The sequence below is a fragment of the Terrapene carolina genome, unplaced genomic scaffold (assembly GCF_002925995.2).
Source record: "Terrapene carolina triunguis isolate 2854851 unplaced genomic scaffold, T_m_triunguis-2.0 Scaffold96, whole genome shotgun sequence".
NCBI classification, from domain to species: Eukaryota; Metazoa; Chordata; order Testudines; family Emydidae; genus Terrapene; species Terrapene triunguis.
The window spans coordinates 1,813,570-1,837,100 of NW_020664447.1; the positions used below are offsets into that span (position 1 = coordinate 1,813,570).

A 23,531-nucleotide genomic window follows, 5' to 3' on the forward strand; every position below is an offset into this window, starting at 1 on the left:
TCATGGCTGTCCCATTTTTCCACTATCAGCGTGAATTAACTCTTCTGTTTCCTCATTAAATCATATCCGCCTAACTAATCATTATTATAGATTTATTCCCTTTCGTCTCCATTAAACATTTGTTTAGTTGTCTTGCTTTTCTTTAGCTTCCCCCTTTTCCAGCTGCACCTCCCTTCTTTCTTCTCAGGAAAAAAAAACAAAGACAGCGGCCTCTGCCACACATTACATCACTAACAATTGAATGTTCCGGTCTTGAACCTTAACTCTGTTTAGCCAGATGTAGGAAACAAAACTTCTCAGCTCCAGTTCTGGCCTTTAATGGACAAGGCACAGATTCTGAGAAGGTGTGGATTTAGGGATTGAAGGCCCAATTGACAAATGAATTGGTGAATTCAATGGTAAAGATCTCAATTTAAAATAGTCAAACCCCAGCAGAGAGTTGATTTTGTCCAAACTTGTCCTTCCCACCTCCTCTCCCCATTACAATCAGCCCAGAGACATATAGGCACAAGGACAACTGCTTCTTCTTGGACTTCTGTAATGTCATCTTAATATTTTGTATGTCCTGTATCAATGGACTACATCCTGACTTTGCCAGGGAATGGCCTAGACTAGATCGAACAGGTTGTTACCCCTCTTTAGCAGTTTTGTTGCCACAATTATTACAGATGTAATGGGTGAACCCTTGAGATTTCTTCCTGTGTCAGTCTGAACTAATACTTATTTCAACAAAAATGTGAGAAGTTATCTTCATTAAACCTAGGCTTACAGACTTAATTTTTGCTGCAGATGTGCTGTCATACTTTGCTTGAGTTCTGGGTAGTAAATTACAAGACATGTCAATGTAAAGTAGCAGTGAAATAATTTATCATTAACTTGAAGAGGCACATTATTCAACTGTAGAAGATGAGTGTTTTATGAAACACAAAGGATGAGATCATGATTTAGTGACTGGTAGAAGTGCTCATTTTCCTAAATATAGAAGTGTACTTTTGTGGGTGATGGTGGATTAAAGTATAAGCAGTCCAAATAATTTTGTGGGATAATGTTTTCATGTCAGCTATCAGTGTTAAAATGGTCTTCTACATGACTTATTGCTTATTGGTGGAAGCCTCTTCCTAACATTCAGCTATTATATTTGTCTCTATACTAGTGCAATTATACCCCTTATACGTTGCCTCATTACTACAGAGGTGCTTTGCAGGGACGTCAGAAAAAAGGGCTTAAACATGTTTAAAGCTCTCCACATTTCAAGGGTTTGGGTTATTTGGAACACTGGGATTTCTACACAAAGACTTTAACAAGTCCAGAGGTAATTACTTCAATAATTTCTTGACACAGCCATCAATGCATCTACTTGCCTTATGGAAATTATCCCTACTTAGAGAGATCATTTGTACAGACAATTGAACGGTATAATGTTATTGCTGAAACTAATAGTGTAAACATCGAAGATGTGCTCAGTGTGGGAAAATTGAGCTCATCACCAAGCAGGGTATCAAACACAAGCCTGAACTGAATCCAAACACATTCCCAAGTTACCAATTACTAGACGAGATTAACGATTAGACTCCACTGTTCTTGTTGAACAATCACCGTAAAGAGCATTGAAATAACAGTACCTTTTCCAGCTGGTGAATCCCTTCCTCCACACAGCATATGGATGCCAGTGTTCTGAGAGTCTGGGGATAAAGGCACCTGAAACAATCCTGGCGGCAGATCTTAAAGAGAGCAACAACACCTCCTTCCTGTAAGAGGAAAGCAAACTCAAGTCAGCAACACTAATTACTACTTTGCACTTAATTGTTCTTTTTGAAAGATCAGGGATAATAAATGTTCTTTCAGTAATTTCTCCAAATTAACTACTGCCACAACAACAAAAAAGGTGTTAAGATCGCACAGCGGAGTCAAATTGATTAGTGCTTATAAATTAGGAAATGAAAGAGTAATGTAGCCCCAGTGGGAGGTGTGTTTAAACTATTGACTTTTACCATTTACAAACACCATTTTAATTAAACCTGTCATATAAGTGAAAATTATACAAAGAATTATCATCAGAATTTCCAGTCTTGTGGTGGTAGCAATATTTGCTTGAAAAATTTAGCTGGGGAAAAGAAGAGGTTCTGCCAGTAAATATTGGTTTTAGGGCAAAAATAAGAAACCCACTGCAAATACTTTACAATCTTCCAAATTTCTGAATCTCACACACACACACCATTATTGGCCTCATATGTTGCCAAAATGTTACAGGGATGCACTAGAGATTTATGTATGTGTGTATCCATACAAGTGATCATCCCTAAAACATTTCCAATTTTGCCTTTAGAAAAAGATAACATTATGGCACTTTTCATTACTATTCCAAAGGACTACTCTGGTAAATACTACCTTTCAAATTCTGGGATTTCACATGAGAGGCAAGCTCTTCATTCTGAGGAACAAATGACTGAGAAGATCTAGAGTATTAAGTCCACAAGGAGACAGACATCCTTGCATAACATCTAAACACATGCAAGGGTGAGTGCAGTAGAAGAAAGGCAAAACAAAGTTAGGAATGGTGACAGCTTTTAGAGAAGTGAGGGGGAGCAGAATCCATAAGGAAGATTGCACGTGAGGAGTGATTGGATCTGGGGAAGACTCTGATGAAATTATGTAAACCTGAACAAAGATCTGGGTTCTGGTTGGGCAATGGGCAAAGCCCTAGATCTTACTTTGCCTAAACAAGTTTTCCCATCCCTAACATAATCATGTATCTAATCACCTCTCAGACATACAAATGGTGTTTTGGTGCAGTCAGTCTTCTCCCCACGTCTCTTGGTCCATTCCTCACTAAGTGGATACACACACACACACACACACACGGGGTGAAACTACCCCAAAAGGATATTCATGAAAATATCATATACTGGCATTCAGTTAAAATAGAGATTAATGAGAGCTGCTACAGAAAAGCTTACGAGAAAAAGGTTAACCTTGTGGTCACATGCATTGGGACTTGAGAAACAAGGCTCACTTCCCAGTCCTGTCATACACTTGCTTGTGTGACCCTGGGCAAGTCACTCACTCCCTCTGTGACTTAGTATATCCATTTTGCAGATGGGAAACTAACACCTTCTTTCTCCTATTCGGTCTGTCTTGTCTATTTACCCGATAAGGTTGACACAAATTGTTTCTGACTACATTTGTACAGATCTTGGTTGGGGTCTGTAAGTGCTACCATAAAACAAATAAGAGTCACATCCCATATGACTCTGAATAATGTTGCAGATTCAAGAGATAAATGCTAATCCATTCACTGATTCCTAAAAATTAATCAGAAGTATTATTAAATCCTACCATTTACAAATCTTCAATTGGAGACAAATCCTGACACAATCTGAGCACCTACAACTCCTATTGACTTCAGTGGGAGATCCATGCACTCTCAACACTTTAGAAATTGACTGAGTTTCTCCATTCTTCTGGGTATAGTTGACATAACGAATGACATCATTAATAAAGAGGAATAAATGTAAATATACATTTAAAAAATCCAAACATACACTCACTTTCCATGTTTTTATCCTATTTTTACTATTTTGTTTCAAATGTTAAGGCAGTGCTTATACTATATATTGCCTTCAATTATGTAAAAGCAAAGATATAATCAAGATGGAAGCATTTGAAATGTGTTCTCTCTTTTGTTGACAGTAGATGAAAGAGCTTAGCCTAAAGCACTCGGAGATTCCAGGAACTAATTAAAAAATAATCAAACATGAACCAAATGACATTCAGTAAAGGTAGAAATCCTCAGGCATCTTCCTAAATATACCTGAAAGGTCCATGTATTAAGATATTTTTCAATTTCACAGAACTGTCTTTTTGGGGTGGTTTTCTTCTTTGTTTTCATTTTTGTCTTCTTTTACCATTTGTGATGCCTAGAAATACTGTGACACACAGAGCTTTAATGGCATGGGGGTTATGGCATGAATGTGAATCAAACATTATTTTATTTTCATTCCAGAAATCACTGTGTGATTTTGCATTCTCTATATATGAAAACAATACAAACAGTAGAAGAGTTTGTTTAGAGTATGTTAAATCTAACAAAGTGATACTATTTGAAAAAAATCCGAATTTTGAAAGATGAGCTCTGAATAAATTTTCAAGGTAGAAATTTTATACTGTGCCTTTGGCTATGCATGTGTAATTTCCACCGATACCAATGGAAGAAGTATGCATGTATTTGAGAGCAGAATTTGCTCCTGCAATCATCATAACATATATATAACATATACACAGCAGTAGCACAAAACCTACCACGTAGCTCATTACTGAATCTCTAAAATCTCTAAAATTAATGAAGGCAATATACTAACAAAATTGCTTTATGTTTCAATCAGACCTTTCTTCCATCAAAGGATATAAAAATGCTTTACAAATATTAATTAATTAAGCCTCAAAACACACCAATGAAAATTATTTCCATTTTAAAGTCCTTGCAGTTTGTCAGATACAAAGAGGACACACTGAACATTGCTCTTTATTGAAGATCTGTATTTCTGTACTTCAGTCTTAATAAGTGAATGTTTAGAATGGATGACACTACTAATTCCCAAACAATGGTGGCACATTTATTGCAAGCTTTCTGTGTGATAAAAGCCATCCTGCTTTTGTCTAACATGGACAGAAAGTGAGGTATCGACAACTTGCTCAGCAGGAGATACTACCTATTTGTTTCATACCTATATGCTGTATTGAGCTGTAAAGAGTTGATCATAAGTAACGAATCTAGAAAAGCTGAAAAAGGAGATTTCTGCTTCTGTACTGAAGTTTGAGATAAACAAACACCAAACCCAAAAGCTCTCAATTGCTACTGACTTCAAGAAGACTCTCAGCACTTCCCAGGAGTCACTCAGCACCTTGCAAGAACAGGTATCTGCACCTTTAATAATGATTATAGAAGGATTTAGCCTGATGGAGATTAAAATACGTAATAATTAGAGATGTGTGAACTAATTCAGAGAAAACAAAGACGGTGAACTCACAGAGCTGGGCCTGTTTCCAAGAGCTTCTGACACATTTAAGCCCACTTCCCCCTTTCACACTCAAATTCTTGCTTGAAACCTGAGCCGAACTAAATGTACCAAAATTTTCCAGCAATCAGAATAGTGTCTTATATTGCCTTCAACTCCTCTGAGCACTGTAGGGACTGAGCACTCTGGGGCATAATTAAGAGGCTTGAATTAGAATATCAAGCCCAGTATTGGCAGTTTCAGCCTTAGCATTTCTCTCTCCTAAAGAGACTATTAGCATAGTATTAAATCACAAACCATTAGCATTACCCCTTAATTGTTCATCTGCTAATTTGATTCACTTACAGCAAGGTCTGTTTCTTGAGTGGTATTTTTCCTTTATTTATGTACCATTTATTTGTTATTGGCTTTTGTTGGTTCTTTTAGCTGTCATGAAGCAGAATTAATTTAGAAACAATCTGTTTCACATAAACCAATTTTTCACAAGTGCTAGACTCCATGGTTAAGATTTATAACTCAGGTTGTTGAGGTCTCCCTATGATCTCAAAGCCTAATGACTGATTTTTAATGATCGTTCTATGATTAATGGGTCTTGACATGGAAGGTCCAAGGGAACAAAAATATAATAGACATACTGTAATAAAGAGAAGAATTTTGTGAAAATAGCCCTGCAACAGCCAGACAATGATACAGCCAATAACTTATGACAGGCCCTTGCTTTAATTCTGTTTGCTTTTAAAAGTATATACACATTACTAGGGTCTCCATCCCATTGTCACCATAGCATGTACATGTGTGCACAGACACACACACACACACACACCATGTATTATTATCCAAAACTTACAGCCTAATCCTGGGCTTTTTCTTTAGTCAGAATAACACCACCACACACAAAACTAGTTTAGCTGTTCCTAGGGTTTCTCCCTACAGGACTTCCTTTCTTCCTCCCTGTCTCTCATTTGCTTTAGAGACACTATCTTTAATACTGCTGAGTAAGCACTAATGTGACCCAACTGATCTGTCTGCCAGGCTGGGTCAAAAGAATAACCTTTTCCCACCACACAGTTTTAGAATCTGACATAATGGGATGAACACACATACTATAGGTTTCACAAAGAAGGAAACTATTTGTTTCTAATGAATATAATGTGCCTTCAACAGGAATAAGAGGCCAGATAGGTTTTCAATTTGGGGCTTTTTTATTTTAGAACCTTTTAAACTTTAGCAAAGTAACATATTGAAAAAAAGAACAAAAACTCCACCAAGAATCAAACAAATCAACCTCATCAAACTGGCCATACAACCTTAGCATGGTTTTAATGCCCTAGTTCTTAGATAATCTGTGAAACCTGAAATGGGGGAGAGATGGAAGTGGGGGAAGAGGGCACAGACATGGGATGGGGATACTAGATCCTGATGCTCAGGGAGAATGAGACTAAAAGCTGCATGAACAATTTTGTGAGTTTGTTTATTATAAATTACTATCCCTCCCCCCCACACACACTAGCTTTCACCAGTGAATAGTGGTTTGAAATAGGGCTAATGTGAAACATCCATATCTGAGGGGTTTGTGTGTGGTGCTCAGATTTCACAAAAATTTACACCAATTTACATCTTGCTACTGAAGGAAATCGTGGACTCATTTCTAGGTTCTTTTTGCCCCGCATCTCAAAAAGTCACTTATGCCAGTGCACAGTGAATACAAAAGGGACATAAAAATACTGCTATTCTGAGCTGGTGTGTGCTCACTGTGCACTGGTGTAAGTGACTACACAAGATGCAGGGTGACAGAGAATCAGGCCCAATAAGCTTCAGTGCATGGGAGAAATAATGATATAAGTGGGTGATGCATCCACTACCCACATATTTTTCAAAGAAGAAACACTAAGTTGGCAACATCTAAAGATTCTTTGACAAAGGGAATATTTCTACCTCACTATTTGGAACATGTTTGGCATATCTTGTGCTACTGCCATATAAATATTAGTCATAAGTGAGTGGGTAAAGAACCTTCTGATCTTAGACAAACCACTTTTTCCTCAGACTCCCCATGAGGTCCCACAATGGTAAAGAAACCATTTGAAAAGATGATTCTGACCCATTTGACAGTTCCATGTTTGTTCAAAATAAGGCATCTTAACATTGTGTTTTGGACACCACAGAGTGGAGCTCAAATACCAATTTAGAACAAGTTAAGCCTCTCATGCTGTTGCCAGTTTCTACCAGTCATTCAGATTGCACTTGGAAGCAGAGTCTGGATGAGCTCTCTCCTGACATCTTGTGGTGAGGGGTGGAAAAGACTTCAGAGGCTGATCTCGTTTGCATGGACACACACACCCTGCCTAGGTGCTCAGCATGATGACAGTGCTTGCCCAAATGATCACTTGTGGCTGGTGTTGGATCCCTAATCTCCTTGTTATTGGGGCAGGAGTAATAACGAGTTGCTATCCTTGTTATTTGAACTGAGGGCAGCAGAACTGTACCTGGCATACCCCAAGGCGGGACTCACCCTCAACTGAACAGCTCTTGCTAGGCAGGGGTTATGAGTTCCAAAGACCAATGAGTTGAGAGAGGGTGGGGACAGTTACTTGTACCCGGTGGTGTGGGCCCTAGACACCATTTGACTCTCTCTCTCTCCATGGTATAATAAAAGATCTAATTTAGACTCAATTGAGAGTCTTGTTACATGCTGCAGAACTGAAATCACTGATACCTAGGTCTAAGTATTAGACCTACTGTGGGACAGTGTCTCTATTGCAAGAAACTGCCCAGTATGCATCGGCAGTGAGGCTGAAATCACTGAGAGCTTGGGAGGGTGGGGGCTGAAGACCTTGGTAGGCTAGTAAAGAGGTGTGGCAAGTGGCTAGCAGGGCGGCTGGTGGAGAAGTGTGGCAAGCGGCCAGCAGAGCCCCGCAGAGGCATGGTGTCAAGGCTGATTCCCCCCTCTGACATTTCAAAACTGGGGGCCCACAAGGACTCTAAAAATTAATACTTGCCACTCCAGGCTTGTATTAAACTCCCAAGGTTACAGCTTTTCTCTGACCTTAGATTGGTAGATGCTGCCACCACCCAAGTGCAAAACCCATTTGAGAACCCAGGAAGGCTCACTTGGGAATTCCTTCCTGCGGGGTCCCTCAAGCCCTCCCTTCCCCCACCCCGTCCGGGGAAGAGCTGAGAAAGAGCGAGGGGGAAGGGAATCAGCTGTTGCCTCCAGCTAATTAAACAACATGTGCACAAACCTTTTCAGACCCAAAAATCCAATTCTGTTCTTTAAAAAGGTAAATTTTATTAATAAAAAAAGAAGAAAATACATCTGGGAACTTAGGCTTTTGCTAGATTTTAAAAAAAACAACTACAAGGACCAAGCATCAAGACTAGCTCCTTTGAGGTCCAGCTTAAAGGTTACAAGCAAAACAAAAGCACCTGGGGTTAGCACAGAGGAATCCACAAGCCATAAAGAAATAAAAGGAATAAACCTAATCACATCTTTCTAGACATTCCCTGATTTACTTACATATCTGGGGTTTCAAATAAGTAGTTTCTAGGTATGGTACTGAGGATTTTTCATACCTGGCCCAAGCTTCTCCCAGCATAACTGCTCCCTGAGAACAGACAGACAGACAAAAGGAGTCTTGTTTCAATTTTTTAAAGTTCTAGCCTTTCCATTGGCTCTTTTGGCCAGGTGCCCACTCACTTCCTTTTACCTATGCATAGCAGTGAGACTTTTTAACCCTTTACAGGTAGAGCAATTAAAGAACAGCTACTAAGAGGGATTTTATAGCTGCTGGCTGGCTGGGTGTCCATAAAAAGAACCCCCCCTTCATTTATCACATATGGCAATTGGCCATTGGGGTGATGAGCAAGTGCCTGAGCAGTGCAGCATGTAAGGTGCCTCCTTACCCCGCCCCTCCTCCCCCGCCTTCCACACAGGGTGGAAGGTGAACTTTGCGGATGAACCTCTGAACTCTGGGGCTGCACTGGCCAAGGACAGCAACTGTGAGTGGGGTACAGAGAAGGGACGGGCACGTTAAAGGGACTTTTGGGTTGCTGGATTTAAGACCCTGAGGGGAAAAGGACACTGCCCAACTTACTTGGGGGTGGGTCTTTTGCTCATGGTTTGTGTTTATGAGCCCTAGTTGCGGTGTTTTCCCAAATTAATGCTGAGTTAATTCCCTCCTTGTATTAAAAGTTTTTGCTACGCTCAGACTCTGTGCTTGCGAGAGGGGAAGTATTGCCTCTTGGGGGGGGGGGGGTAATTGTCCCAGGTCACTGGGTGGGGGCTTGAGCCAGTTTTGTGTTGTATTGTTGAAAAGGAACCCCTAGATACTGAAACCGGCCCTTGTTGCTGCTGGCTCCACCTGGCAAAAGGGTTACACACTTAATTCACAGAAATGGGAACAGGGACAATAATTCCCTATGTCACAAACAAGCATGTAAATTCTGAACTCTCAAACATTATCACATGTAAGTGATTTATTAGGGGGGGAAATAGCTAGATTGGGCTTTTTAGCCTCAACTCTGAGTAGGGGGCAAGAAAGAACTCCAATGCATCCAGGGAAGCTCAGGAAAGGTGGAAGGTATTATCCACTCCCAGTGCACTGTGTGTGGGGGTGGGGAGGCTGCATAAACTATACCATCTTCCCCCTGGCCCCACCTTCTCTGACTCATCCCCCTTTTCTGGGGCCATGAATGTCCAATGGAGCACACAAAGACAGCCAACCTTCTAGAACTACCAGTCCTTTTCCTTTGCTGGAACTCTACAGGGAAATATTCTTTGTATTCACTCTACATCCTGCCTACCTATGCAAGACAGGGATAATCTGTTGCAATATGTATTGTTTACCTTTAATATCAACATCTTGTATACTTTGAGTGACAACATGCAGTTAGGGACTCGATCCAGATCTAGCCTGAACCATATTGGCAGCCCTCTTCGTGTATGTCCTGATCCCGCACCCATTGAAGTCAATAGGACATTTGCCATTAAACTTCACTGGGGGCAAGATTAGGCTCCAGGTGAGTCAGCACTGTACAGGCTGGATTTATGCACGCATGTTGTAGAGATATTTGGTATTAGCAAATGTCATCTGTTTGCTAGAATTAATATTTACTATTTAGGTATAGTTGTAATTACAGCAAAAGCTGTGTTTCATGGACAAACTCTGCTCTTAGCACAGTGAACAGCACATGCCTCAGTTATTCACCCTTATAAAATCTCCCTCACAGTTCAACAATTTAGGGACTGGCTTTCAGAAATGCTGCTGTCACACAATTCCAGTTAAGTCAAGGGGAAATGGAAGTGCTGAGAACATCTGAAAAATCAGACCCATCAGAATGTCTAACACTCCTTCCCAAACACAGATGAAGTTGCATCTTTGTGTGTCTGTGTTCGCTGAGGCTACCAATGTAGCCTGGCCACACTGCTACAGGTTATATTCTTGTCATTACCCCAGATGGCTTGTCCTTGAAAAGTACTTTAATGAGAGACACAGCCCCCTCCCTCCAAAAAAAAAGCCCAGGGTACTGTAGGAAGTGGTGATAACATTAGGTGGTTTCCCTCTGAGTCAATATTCTTTGAACCAGGGCCAGCATCATGTAAGGTTTTCTTCCAGCAACTAGCAGAAGTTACTAGATCGCAGGCCCTGGTTCTCATGGGAGACTTTAATCACCCTGATATCTGCTGGGAGAGCAATACAGCAATGCACAGACAATCCAGGAAGTTTTTGGAAAGTGTAGGGGACAATTTCCTGGTGCAAGTGCTGGAGGAACTAACTAGGGCAGAGCTCTTCTAGACCTGCTGCTCACAAACCGGGAAGAATTAGTAGGGGAAGCAAAAGTGGATGGGAACCTGGGAGCCAGTGACCGTGAGATGGTCGAGTTCAGGATCCTGACACAAGGAAGAAAGGAGAGCAGCAGAATACGGACCCTGGACTTCAGAAAAGCAGACTTTGACTCCCTCAGGGAACTGATGGGCAGGATCCCCTGGGAGAATAACATGAGGGGGAAAGGAGTCCAGGAGAGCTGGCTGTATTTTAAAGAATCCTTATTGAGGTTACAGGAAAAAAACATCCCAATGTGTAGAAAGAACAGTAAATATGGCAGGTGACCAGCTTGGCTTAACAGTGAAATCCTTGCTGACCTTAAATGCAAAAAAGAAGCTTACAAGAAGTGGAAGATTGGACAAATGACCAGGGAGGAGTATAAAAATATTGCTCAGGCATGCAGGAGTGAAATCAGGAAGGCCAAATCACACTTGGAGTTGCAGCTAGCAAGAGATGTTAAGAGTAACAAGAAGGGTTTCTTCAGGTATGTTAGCAACAAGAAGAAAGTCAAGGAAGTGTGGGCCCCTTACTGAATGAGGGAGGCAACCTAGTAACAGAGGATGTGGAAAAAGCTAATGTACTCAATGATTTTTTTGTCTTCTCTGTCTTCACGAACAAGGTCAGCTCCCAGACTGCTGCACTGGGCAGCACAGTATGGGGAGAAGGTGACCAGCCCTCTGTGGAGAAAGAAGTGGTTTGGGACTATTTAGAAAAACTGGACGAGCACAAGTCCATGGGGCCGGATGCGCTGCATCCAAGGGTGCTAAAGGAGTTGGCGAATGAGATTGCAGAGCCATTGGCCATTATCTTTGAAAACTCATGGCGATCGGGGGAGGTCCCGGATGACTGGAAAAAGGCTAATGTAGTGCCCATCTTTTAAAAAGGGAAGGAGGAGGATCCGGGTAACTACAGGCCAGTCAGCCTCACCTCAGTCCCTGGAAAAATCATGGAGCAGGTCCTCAAGGAATCAATTCTGAAGCACTTAGAGGAGAGGAAAGTGATCAGTAACAGTCAGCATGGATTCACCAAGGGCAAGTCATGCCTGACTAACCTAATTGCCTTCTATGAGGAGATAACTGACTCTGTGGATAAGGGGAAAGCAGTGGATGTGTTATTCCTTGACTTTAGCAAAGCTTTTGATACAGTCTCCCACAGTATTCTTGCCAGCAAGTTAAAGAACTATGGGCTGGATGAATGGACAATAAGGTGGATAGAAAGCTGGCTAGATCGTCGGGCTCAACGGGTAGTGATCAACGGCTCCCTGTCTAGTTGGCAGCCAGTTTCAAGTGGAGTGCCCCAGGGGTCGGACCTGGGGCCGGTTTTGTTCAATATCTTCATTAATGATCTGGAGGATGGCGTGGACTGCACTCTCAGCAAGTTTGCAGATGACACTAAACTGGGAGGAGTGGTAGATACGCTGGAGGGTAGGGATAGGATACAGAGGGACCTAGACAAAGTAGAGGATTGGGCCAAAAGAAATCTGATGAGGTTCAACAAGGACAAGTGCAGAGTCCTGCACTTAGGATGGAAGAATCCCATGCACTGTTACAGACTAGGGACCGAATGGCTAGGAAGCAGTTCTGCAGAAAAGGACCTAGGGGTTACAGTGGACGAGAAGCTGGATATGAGTCAACAGTGTGCCCTTGTTGCCAAGAAGGCTAATGGCATTTTGGGCTGTATAAGTAGGGGCATTGCCAGCAGATCGAGGGACGTGATCATTCCCCTCTATTAGACATTGGTGAGGCCTCATCTGGAGTACTGTGTCCAGTTTTGGGCCCCACACTACAAGAAGGATGTGGAAAAATTGGAAAGAGTCCAGCGGAGGGCAACAAAAATGATTAGGGGGCTGGAACACATGACTTATGAGGAGAAGCTGAGGGAACTGGGATTGTTTAGTCTGCAGAAGAGAAGAATGAGGGGGGATTTGATAGCTGCTTTCAACTACCTGAAAGGGGGTTCCAAAGAGGATGGATCTAGACTGTTCTCAGCGGTACCTGATGACAGAACAAGGAGTAATGGTCTCAAGTTGCAGTTGGGGAGGTTTAGGTTGGATATTAGGAAAAGCTTTTTCACTAGGAGGGTGGTGAAGCACTAGAATGGGTTACCTTGGGAGGTGGTGGAATCTCCTTCCTTAGAGGTTTTTAAGGTCAGGCTTGACACAGCCCTGGCTGGGATGATTTAGTTGGGGATTGGTCCTGCTTTGAGCAGGGGGTTGGACTAGATGACCTCCTGAGGTCCCTTCCAACCCTGATATTCTACGATTCTATGATTCTAAGGGGCTGCTGGAATTGCTTGCAGAGGCCCTGACCTTCATGAAATTAAAGATTCCATAGCACTCAACCTAACATGCTGGCCATGGTAATAACTTTACCTGCCTTCAGCTCCCCTGTGGTTTGTGTGTTGTTGCAGTACACTGTTGAACGGCTGTGGCATTTCACCACCACCCCCAGCATGCCTTCACTTCAGTGGTAGATGGAGATTATTTTTTATATGGAGTCTGTATAATCTTGGGCCTGTGATAGAGGGAATCAGTGGGAGTCCCAGGAAGCATTCTGGCTGCCTCAGAATGTCTCTTGGAGCTCTGGCGATTAGAAACTAGAATGGGAGCTCTGCCACCTTTCTACAGGATGATACATGTTCTCCCCTGACCTTCATTAGTAAAGTTTTGCTGGCCAATGTGGAACCACGTGCCAAGTCTCATTCTAGTGTCAGTCACAAACTCGTACTGTCCTTGCATTCAGGAAGTGAAAGTATTTGGTCTGTGGCTTGCCTTTGCAGAAAGACAAAAAAAAAAAAATATGAGTGGAGGAAAGACTCTCTCTCATCTCCCCTTCTGTCCACCTGTGCAGGTTCAAGATCATCATCATCTTACCATTGGAAGTAGAGATCAGTGAAAAACTATTTGATCAGTTTTGCTTCCTTTTCTATTCACAGCATTTATGCAAACACATAGAGATTTTCTCTAATTTCTTCACTATTTGAAATATTCAGTCATCTCCATGGCTTGCTTTCTGGGAGTATTCAAACACAAAAACTTAAAAAACATTTTCCATGAGTATTTGTTGTAGTAAATGGCACACAAAGGGGTGCAAATAAACCCAAAGTGAATTCATTTAAAAATACAAACAACTATGTGAGAAATATTATTTTTGCTATATATCCATTTTATCTTTTGGTAAATTGGCATTTTATTTTCTTACATGGCACTTTAGCCCTTTTTATACATGTGCACATATTTGTGTGCATGTCATGGTTTAAAAATTTATATGATATTCGGATTGCTCTATTTACTATATATTAGGGGACATTCATAACACTTTTTTTTTTTTTTTAAGTGAACATACACAGGGCCGGATTCACTACTGCCCTGCACCTTGTGTAGTCTTTTATACCAGTGCAAATTGGGTATCAAATGCTACCAAAACTGAAGATGATCATTTTACAGCCATTTTGTAGAAGTAACTGCTGAGTAACATCGCATCAGCCCACAATGTACATGTTTGTAATATTATACTAAATGTGCCTGCATCATCTTGTTAGCATTTTTTTTCACAATTGCAGAGATAAGATTGGACTTTTAAAAGAAATGTTTATTTTGATAACATTAAGCCCAAACCCAATGTGCAATTAATGCTGTCTACAGGAGATCTCTAAATAATTTGATAGGTTACTAAAACAAACTTGGCAACATTTCAACTATGGATTTTTAGATCAAACCATACTAATGGTTCTGCTTCCTTAAAGGATGGACAATCATTGGACTGAGTAATTCATTGAATACATCACAGTAGCATGTACAGATCTTGGGTTGCAGTTGAAACCCAGCCAAATGGCTGCATTTTAGAGTGTGCAGCTTTTCCTCTATAAAGCTGTGACATACTTTGCCCTCTTATCCCTTGAATAACTAATACTGATAGCCGCAGGTAATCACTTCAGTTCTAATATGCTCTGCAATGTTCATTAGAGAAACAATCTCTAGTTAGAGCAGACTGAACTGAGGCAGCTAAATGACAGGAGAATTTCCAGAAGCACCATAGAAAACCTTAAAGTTCTCATTAACAAGGACAGAAGGCAAAGGTGGCTTTAAGCCACCTTTCTGCTCCATAATCCTGGGACTGGCTAGGGGCCTAAGGAGGCACTTGCGCCAGCTTATAAGTCTCCTGAGAGGCCATTATGACCGTAACAATCTACAGAGCACAGTGTGCTTTAGCCCGTGAAACATCTTTTCCCACTCCCAGTACAATTCCTGCCCCAGGAGGTGAAGGGAATGCTTGGCTGCTCATTTAGAGTAGATATAAGGTTTCTTTTCACCCTCAAAATCTATCTCAGATTTCCTGTGTCTTTGGGTAAGTTATTTAGCCTTTCTGGGCCTTAACCTAGGGCAGGTCTTCACTATGGGGCTAAGTCGACCTAAGTTACACAACTCCAGCTATGTTATTCATGTAGCTGGTGTCAACGTACCTTCGGTCGACTTATTGTGGTGTCTACACTGCGCTGGGTCGATGGGAGAAACTCTCCCGTCAACTTACCTTATGCTTCTCATTACAGTGGAGTACCGGAGTCGACAGGAGAGCGATCAGCGGACGATTTAGCGGGTCTTCACCAGACCCACTAAATCAACCTCCTGTGGATCAATCGCCACAGCGTTGATCCACAGTAAGTGGAGACAAACCCTTAGTTCTCCATCTGTAAAAATGGGATAACAATACTTCCTTTCCTCGCAGTGCTGTGTTGTGAGGATAAACACATTAAAAACTGTGAATCACTTTGAGATTTGCTGATGAAAAGTGCTGTATGAGAGTTAGGTGTTAGTATTCTTACATGCCAATAGAATCCTCTTTGTGTGAAAAAGCCATTCTGCATGAAATGGGTTGTTTTCATCCCTCCACTGGGCTCTATGCAGATGCATCTTTGCCAATTTCCAGGACCAGAGCAGTGGGGATACTACTCTCCATTACATTTTAAAATAAAGATGTTGCTCAATGTTCATATAAATATACTAGCACACTTGTTCTTCTTGATATTTTGCAGAGCTATTGAGTTAAACATTTAACTCAAGCATTTAAAGGAAGTTAATTAAGTGGTACAAGATAAGTATATTATACTAGGTTGTAGGGGAAAATGAACTACAATGAGGCTAACAAAATAAAACTAATAAAACTGTTTTTTGTAAAGTCTATTAGTGCCCAGCCTACTGGAAGTATTTTCATTGACATCTGTGAGCTTTGGATCAGACCCTAAGTTACTTTTTCAGAATCCATATAAATATTGGCAATTCATGAACATGTATGTTAGAGAAATTGGCATCAATTAAATTATACAAATAGCATAGGATATCAACATACATAGTGCAAGCCTCCACTTTCATTGATAAACTATACCAGTAATTGTTGTTTTTACTTTAATTTGAAGTCACTCAAACTCTTTTGGGGTTCATGTATTATTGATTCGGCCATGAGTCTCTTAAAAGACATATCTTCTCCTAAGGTTATTATTTTCTTTTAGATTTGAAAACAAATTTATAAATACAGGTTTTTAGTTCTTTTGACAGTATACTGTCTTCACTCTAGTCATAAACTAGCACTCTTCCTTGAAACTCCTTTTGGGACTTCAAGTAGAGTTCTAGTATCTATACCTTACAAGGCACCTTCAGTTTTAAAAACATAAACAAAACATTTTAAGCCTACTCTTTATTGATGCCAAATGTTTCTAAAAGCTGCTAAAATGACTGACAGATAAAATTATCTACTGCCCTTTCATGTTGAAAATGATGTTATCAGTTAAATGCATACATGCATCCAGAAATTCAGAGTTTTATCAATCAATATGTCTCAAAAGAACATGATGCTCCTTTTATACCTAAGAAAAAATATCTTGATCCAACTGGAATTCAAGTGTTGTCGTGTAGCAAAAGATAATTTACTACAAAACTGCCTGGAGTTATTCTTGTAATGGCTTATGGAATTAAATAGTTAAGCAAAACACACAATAAATGTAAGATATCCACAGCTAGTTGCAGATTTAGAAATGGTAAGGAAACTAGAAATATGAATGGTCCATTCTCTTCTTGGTATGTCCATGTAAGTTTCATAAATATTAACAGGTGCTCGGCCTGAATATCAAGGGAACAACAGACCCCTTTATTCTCAGATATCCTTCAATCCATGGCAGAATTCCCACTGATATCAATGGAAGTTGTGTATGGACTGGGGTTGTGTATGGCATATGATTTTTGAATGGCACAAGGTGAATTTTCAAAATGCTGTACTGGAGTAAAATAAGGGTACTGAAGCATAAAATTCCAGTGGACAGTATGTTATAAATTACAGAGGTCACTCTAATGCCGAATACACAGTGTTTGGGGTGGTGACAATGGGAGCGTACACTATTAAGAAGCCCAAAAGAACCTGTAACTCATCAAAAGCCTATCCCTAGAGAATAGACGGCAAAAGGTTAGCCATACAGGAAAGCAGCCAGCCCTCTCTAGCCAATTCATGCACCAGTAACAAGGCTGGGTTCCAGTAAGGCCGGTTCTTCTGGGTTGTCATCATAACACAGTGATGTGATGTAATTATCCCCTTAACGAACATGCTGTGTTCTATTTGTGTTCAGACTGGCTCGTGGCCTATTTCAGGAGATTTCCACCATTACCATTTAGCTCTTCTAGCCCCACAGATGGAAATTTAAGGGTGGAAAATATTGAATTAGCACCTCATGAAAAATTCAACTTCTACATAAATAGCTATATTATGAACACCACAATTACACTTAAAATGTCAGTACTGAGATAGGGTCACATGTTCCATGACACCTGCAATGCAACAGCATTTGTGCCATCCTCTACCCAGCTGCCACTCCCCCGTATGTCCGTCTTTTTTGATATTTTTAAATAAAAGAAGAAAAACATGGTTTCTTAAAGTAAAAATTTATTTTGTCATTAAACTGGATTAGCTGAAATAAAAAGTACCAGCCTGCTGCACTATAAAATTTCATATTACAACCTGTACAGTATATTTATCATAAATGCCCAGTTAGTAACTCTAAACCAACCATTCCCATAATACATGGTAATTAATCTAGTTCTAGATTTACTTCTGGATTGCTCTCAGAACAAGAAGTAGCTTCCCCAACACTTGGGAAACCTCTGGACCATGCAACTATAATAAAAAAAATAGCCAGTTAACGCTACATTGAATGAATTTGTGTGCACCTTACCTTAGCTATGATGCGGCACAATTGAGCACCCTCTTGGGTAAGGCTGAATAAACCAATGGTAGATGATTCTGTGATATATATATTATCTGATGAATTTATTTGTCTCACAAGATTCTGTGCAACACAAAAAGATAATAAACACCAGTTACTTCCAATGAGAAGAATCAAGGGGGGATAGCTGTGGTTTTTCTTTTAGGTTGGAGTAACTGAATCTAGTCAGTTTAACCAGTTTTGAAGTTACTAATCACACAGTGAAGGGAGAGAGAGGGAAAAAGACATTGTATGGGCCAAATTCTGCCCTTATTAACAGTGGGTTAACATATTTATTTCAACTGCATAGATGTAACTGAGGGTCGAATTTGCCTCTACACCTCTTTATATAGAGATCTCTATTAAGAAAATAATAATATATTTAACATACTGAACAAAGAGCACTGCAATTATTTGGGAGAACATTATTTGATTTAGCATGGAATTATTCTATGATTTGCAAAGGGTGATTAATTTGCTTAGCTCATAACTGACATAATGCTATGAATCTCCTATTTTTACGCCAAAGTAATGCTGCAGACTACTGACCTAACAGGTCTTTTCCTCTTCTAGGCTCCACAGTTCTATAATAGGATTCTGCTAAGATCTATTAGCTACCCTCAAACTATAGAGGAAGTCTCATAGGTCAGTGCATGGCCTTGTGACAGAAAAACCACCGATTAAGTCTCCAGTAAATGTAATTGATTAAATGCATATTTTCTTTTTAAATTGTTATCTTGGTTTTGCATGTGTACCACTGCATTTGCGCAGATTAAGGGGGTTGTTAGAAGAGTATAGACTCCATGATGCTACATTTAATGTTGTTCTCTCCACCAGTGCATGTTATCATTACAAAGAAGAAATACACAATGATAATGGTCTTTAAGAAAGAAACTATGTATTTTTATTTTTCTCACATCTTTGGAAGAAGTGCAGAGAAAAATCCCACATTTATAAGCTTATGAGCCAAAATTCAGTCCACTTCTCTTCAACAGGCTGTATTTCTGTCTTTAACTTTTAGCCCCACTGCCCAAAAAGTCTTCTTAGAAAGCCACAGAAACTATTGTTTTACATTTTAACATTAATCCAGACAGGAGTAAAAGCCTCACAATCCATGGCAACTGTGACGGGTTGCCACTTGATGCACTGGGATTTCACTCAGCCCGCCTGCTCCACTAGCCTGGGCTCCCTCTCCCTGTTTTGCTGAATCAGGCTCTCTGGCCTCTGGCAGCACACACACAGGTAGGGAGCACCAGCTGTAACATCACACAGAGCCTACAAACACCTCTCTATGGGAAAGTTCAGCTAGGAAATTGCCCAGTATGGCTTCCATCTGCAAAGTACACCCGAGATAATATTGTCTTGTGCTATATAGAAAGATCTGCACAGCCCAAGCTCATAAAAATTTGCCCTCTCCCTGTGTGAAGAGAGATATACACAACTTCTCCCACACACACACACACACACAGTTATAAATTGCACAAACTGGGTTATGTTATAAACAAGAAATAAGTTTATTAACTATTAAAGGTAAATTTTAAGTGATAAGAGATAGCAAACAGAACAAAGCAGATTACTAAGCAAATAAAACAAAACACGAAACTAAACTTGATTCACTACAGAAACACGTTACAAAATGTAATTTCTCACCCTAAATGTTGACTTTAGGCAGGATACAGAGTTTCTGTAACTTAGATTTCCAGTTATTTCTCTTTACAGACTAGACTCCTCTGTCTCAGTTGGGACTCAGCCCTTGCCTTTCCCTCAGTTTAGTTCCTTTGTCTTTTCAGGTACTTTTAGCAGTCTTTCTTCTTGGTTGGGAAGCCAGTGAAGAGAGAGTCCAGATCAACCTACTCCCAAGCCTTAAATAAGATTTACGTAAGGCGGGAATCTTTTAGTGGAAAATTACTAGAAGTCCAAGATGGTGTTTAGTACCAGGTGACAGGACCACCTGACCTAGTAGTGTTGCAGCAACTTCCCAGGACACTTCTCAGGAAGGAGAGAGATTAGTATCTTCAAAGTTCTATGGTTCTCCTTAATGGCTTATCCAGGATGATTGCTTACTGTCTAGTGGGCATTCTCCCAAGTACACACCCACTTGTAATTGTTACATAGTCAATATTTCTAACTTTAGATACAGAAATGATACATGCATACAAATTGGATAATCACATTCAGTAAATCATAACCTTTCCAATGATAACTTACAAGACCCATCTTGCATAAAATATATCTTAGGCCATATTCATATCATAACCATATTTTTATGAAGAATATGGGGTGTAACATCACAGCAACATTAATCAGGACAGAGAGCTGCTGTTTGAGTTGGCAGTTCTGACCTCAACAGGCTCACTTGACTCATGCATGTGGTTCCCAAGCAGTGCTATACTATCGCTGTGGCCACTCACAAAATTTCTAGTTTTAGCCAAGCATATAGACATTAGGCATCCAGCCAACAGGCAGCCTCAGGAACTATCCTGATGGACTCTGAGCACTAGAATAAAAGGAATAGGTACACTCCTTTGAATTCCAGGGTGGACACATTTTCTAGGAGGGACTGTATAATGTACTATGCCAGGTAACATAAAACAAAAGTGAAAAGATTTTAAACAGTTTCTAAAAGTGCTTTTGTATTAGTGACCCTGAACTCTTTCCAAATTTTCACCCATTCAAACAAACACACACCGCTCTTCCATATACAGTCGTTCACAGAAATTATTTATGCTTCCCTTAAAATAAAGTGATTCAATATTTCACACAAACATAGTGTCATTAACTATAAAGTGAATCCAACTTCTTTTCCTTTTAGCTAAGGTAAAGAAAAAAGGCAAGTCTGCGTACAGCCTAGTTACTTTATTTGCTAAATTGAAATAATGACTTAAATTATTTACACAGCTATTTATGCTTGGAATCATTTGTGGCATTACATATGGTTCCCGTAAACCATAACTGAAGCTCAACAACAGGCAGCTTGTTACCTTGACTTAGCTCTGGGATGCTGAAAATCACTTCTCTAGCTTCCCATTTCCTGGGCAACAATCTGTTTTAAAACTAAGATATTAGAAAGACAGGAATGTAACAAACAGGCCATAATGAGTTTGAATCTCTTAAGACAACAAGTTAAATTCTGCTCTAAATTAGAGCACAGAAGCAATTTAATTTTGGCAAAGTATTCAAAGTACTATAACTATTTCCTCAATTCTCAGCCCTTCATGTTCCTTTTCTGCAGTGAAAACATAACGTTTCTGGGCTGTATTAGCATCAGCTTCTGAAGTATGCACAAATATTACAAGACATAGTTTAAATCTAGCCAAATTGGTACAGATTGAGTTGTTACCATTTAAAGAATGTTCCCAGGGTAAATAAATATGTAATCCCAGTCCAATGCCACAGTCCCAGTCCTTATATTTCCAAAAGGTGATTAAATGATAGGTTCTGTGATCATACAGTGCATTTACTGAAAAGGTTCCATGCAGGAAGGGGTTTGTTCTCTACAGTCCTTTGGTCCTAAGTGGGGAGGGAGAAAAATCTTCCATTTCTGGGTAAGGAGAGGCACTGTTTGTGTCTTTTTCCATCATTCATTAATTGGTTATTTTCTGATTTGGGGAGGGAAAAAAAGATAATGGGTTTGTTTAGCTCATACACAATTACATATTTCACTCACTAGAACCTAAAGTCTAGGACAGATGTGGCCTTGTGGGGAAAACCTGCGGAGAGGAGCCAGCCAGCAACTCCAGCCAGTAGGAGCCAAAAGCAGGGACTGTTCCCCTGGCAGAAGATTATAAAATGGGGCCCAACTGGAGCCACTCTTCCCCCATCCCCCACCTCCCCCAGCACTCCCCTTGACCCAGAACTGTGCAGGAGAGACCACAGACGCTCTGGGGGCACTAGGACCCACATGGCACCTCCCCACCCTCCCATCATGTGGCCCTGAGAAAAAAACGGCAGAGAGGAGCTGAAGACTCCATCTGATCAGGGCAGAAACAGTCAATGCAGGGATATTCAGAGAACTTCCCACAGTTTTGACTGTCCTGTGCTGATTGGATGTTTTCGCCAATCCCATCTTCCCCACTCCCTCAGTATCTCCTCACCTGTCTTCCATACCTGCCCCTCTTAACCCCTCCCCTATCCCTTTCATCTACCTTCTCTTTCTATTTAGCTGATCCACTCCTAAGCCCACCCCCATATTGTTCACTCTGCTTGTGTGTTCTACCCTTTTTACTACTCTGTACAGTGCCTCGCACAATGGAGCCCCATTCTTGGTTGGTCCTTAGGCACTATTGTAACAAGCATAACAACAACAACAAGAGTGGAAGCAGATCCATTGCACTGAATCATTATTTGGACTCTGTCCAGAGGTCAGCTCCTTTAAACTGAAGAGAGCCTGACAGCAGACGTGATCAACTCAGGCAGCCACATAATCATTTTGTTGGGGACATCAGAACCAGATCAATGAACAGAGAAAGTGAAGGATACTGGTGCTCTGGAAAAACTAAGTGTGCATGAAATCAAAGAAGGGTCTGATCAGTGATGGGCTATGTGAAGACTTGAATAGGTTACTTTCAGGGTCTGTGAGATACTCTGTCTCAAAACAAAATTGGAACGGTTTTCAGGATGCTTGAAGCACCAACCTCAGCTTTGTAGGGACTGAGGGCTGTAAATATTTTACTTCCACCATTCCAAACAAAAAAAACCCCACTCACCTTCAATACAATGTTTAAAAAAAATGCATTCAGTTTTTACTGACCTGTATCTCATATGTTAAGGCCAGTTCTATCAACTGGCCGAAATACTGTGCGACTGTGATTAATGTTTCATTAATACAAGATTTCATGGACTGTAATGTCTGTTCGTCTTCAGTTTGTATGCACCTGGAAAGAATGGAAAGGAAACGAATGAGAAAAATACACACATTAGGCACCACCTTTATCTAGCTGATTGAGTCAACCAAGCACTTTATGTTGCACAAATGTTAATAATGGAGATTCAACTGTTCAAATCAAGGTGCAGCCTTATTATAGTTAACGTCAGAAGAGGCATTTAGCAAAGTCTTGTCTGTCCAAGGTAAGGAAGAAGGCAAATGATAATATTATAAATTAATATCTTACAGGTTCACAATGCACTTCATAGACTGTCTGACAAATTCTGCTTTCAAGTACACTGGGATATATCCAGAGTAACTCCACCCACTGTTGACTAAACCTCATTGTTGCTGTGCATCAAATGGCTGCTGCGATCCACCCTGAGGTGTCTGCATTTCAGTTGTAGGTACGTACATCCTCTATTTGCAGAGCCAAATTTTTTCACAATAAGTTTAATTTCCCATATTTTAAATCTAGGCCCTAATAAGAATGAGTCAAGTTGTCGGTGTCAATGGAGTTAGTCTGGGTTAAAATGGTGTACCTGAGGGCAGAAATTAGCCCTCTATACACACAGAGCACTT

At 40.5% G+C, this 23,531-nt stretch overlaps 1 protein-coding gene across 2 annotated transcripts in view; it reads right to left on the bottom strand.

The window, feature by feature from the left end:
- Nucleotides 1-23,531, bottom strand: part of INSC (INSC spindle orientation adaptor protein) — a 224,848-nt gene that overhangs the window by 83,998 nt on the left and 117,319 nt on the right. For both annotated transcript variants that reach the window (XM_024202162.2, XM_024202163.3), the window contains 3 exons: nt 22,836-22,959; nt 18,056-18,169; nt 1,623-1,748 (listed from right to left, as the gene is read on the bottom strand). In XM_024202162.2, the coding sequence (XP_024057930.2) occupies nt 1,623-1,748; nt 18,056-18,169; nt 22,836-22,959 (364 nt within the window). The remainder of the gene's footprint in view (nt 1-1,622; nt 1,749-18,055; nt 18,170-22,835; nt 22,960-23,531) is intronic.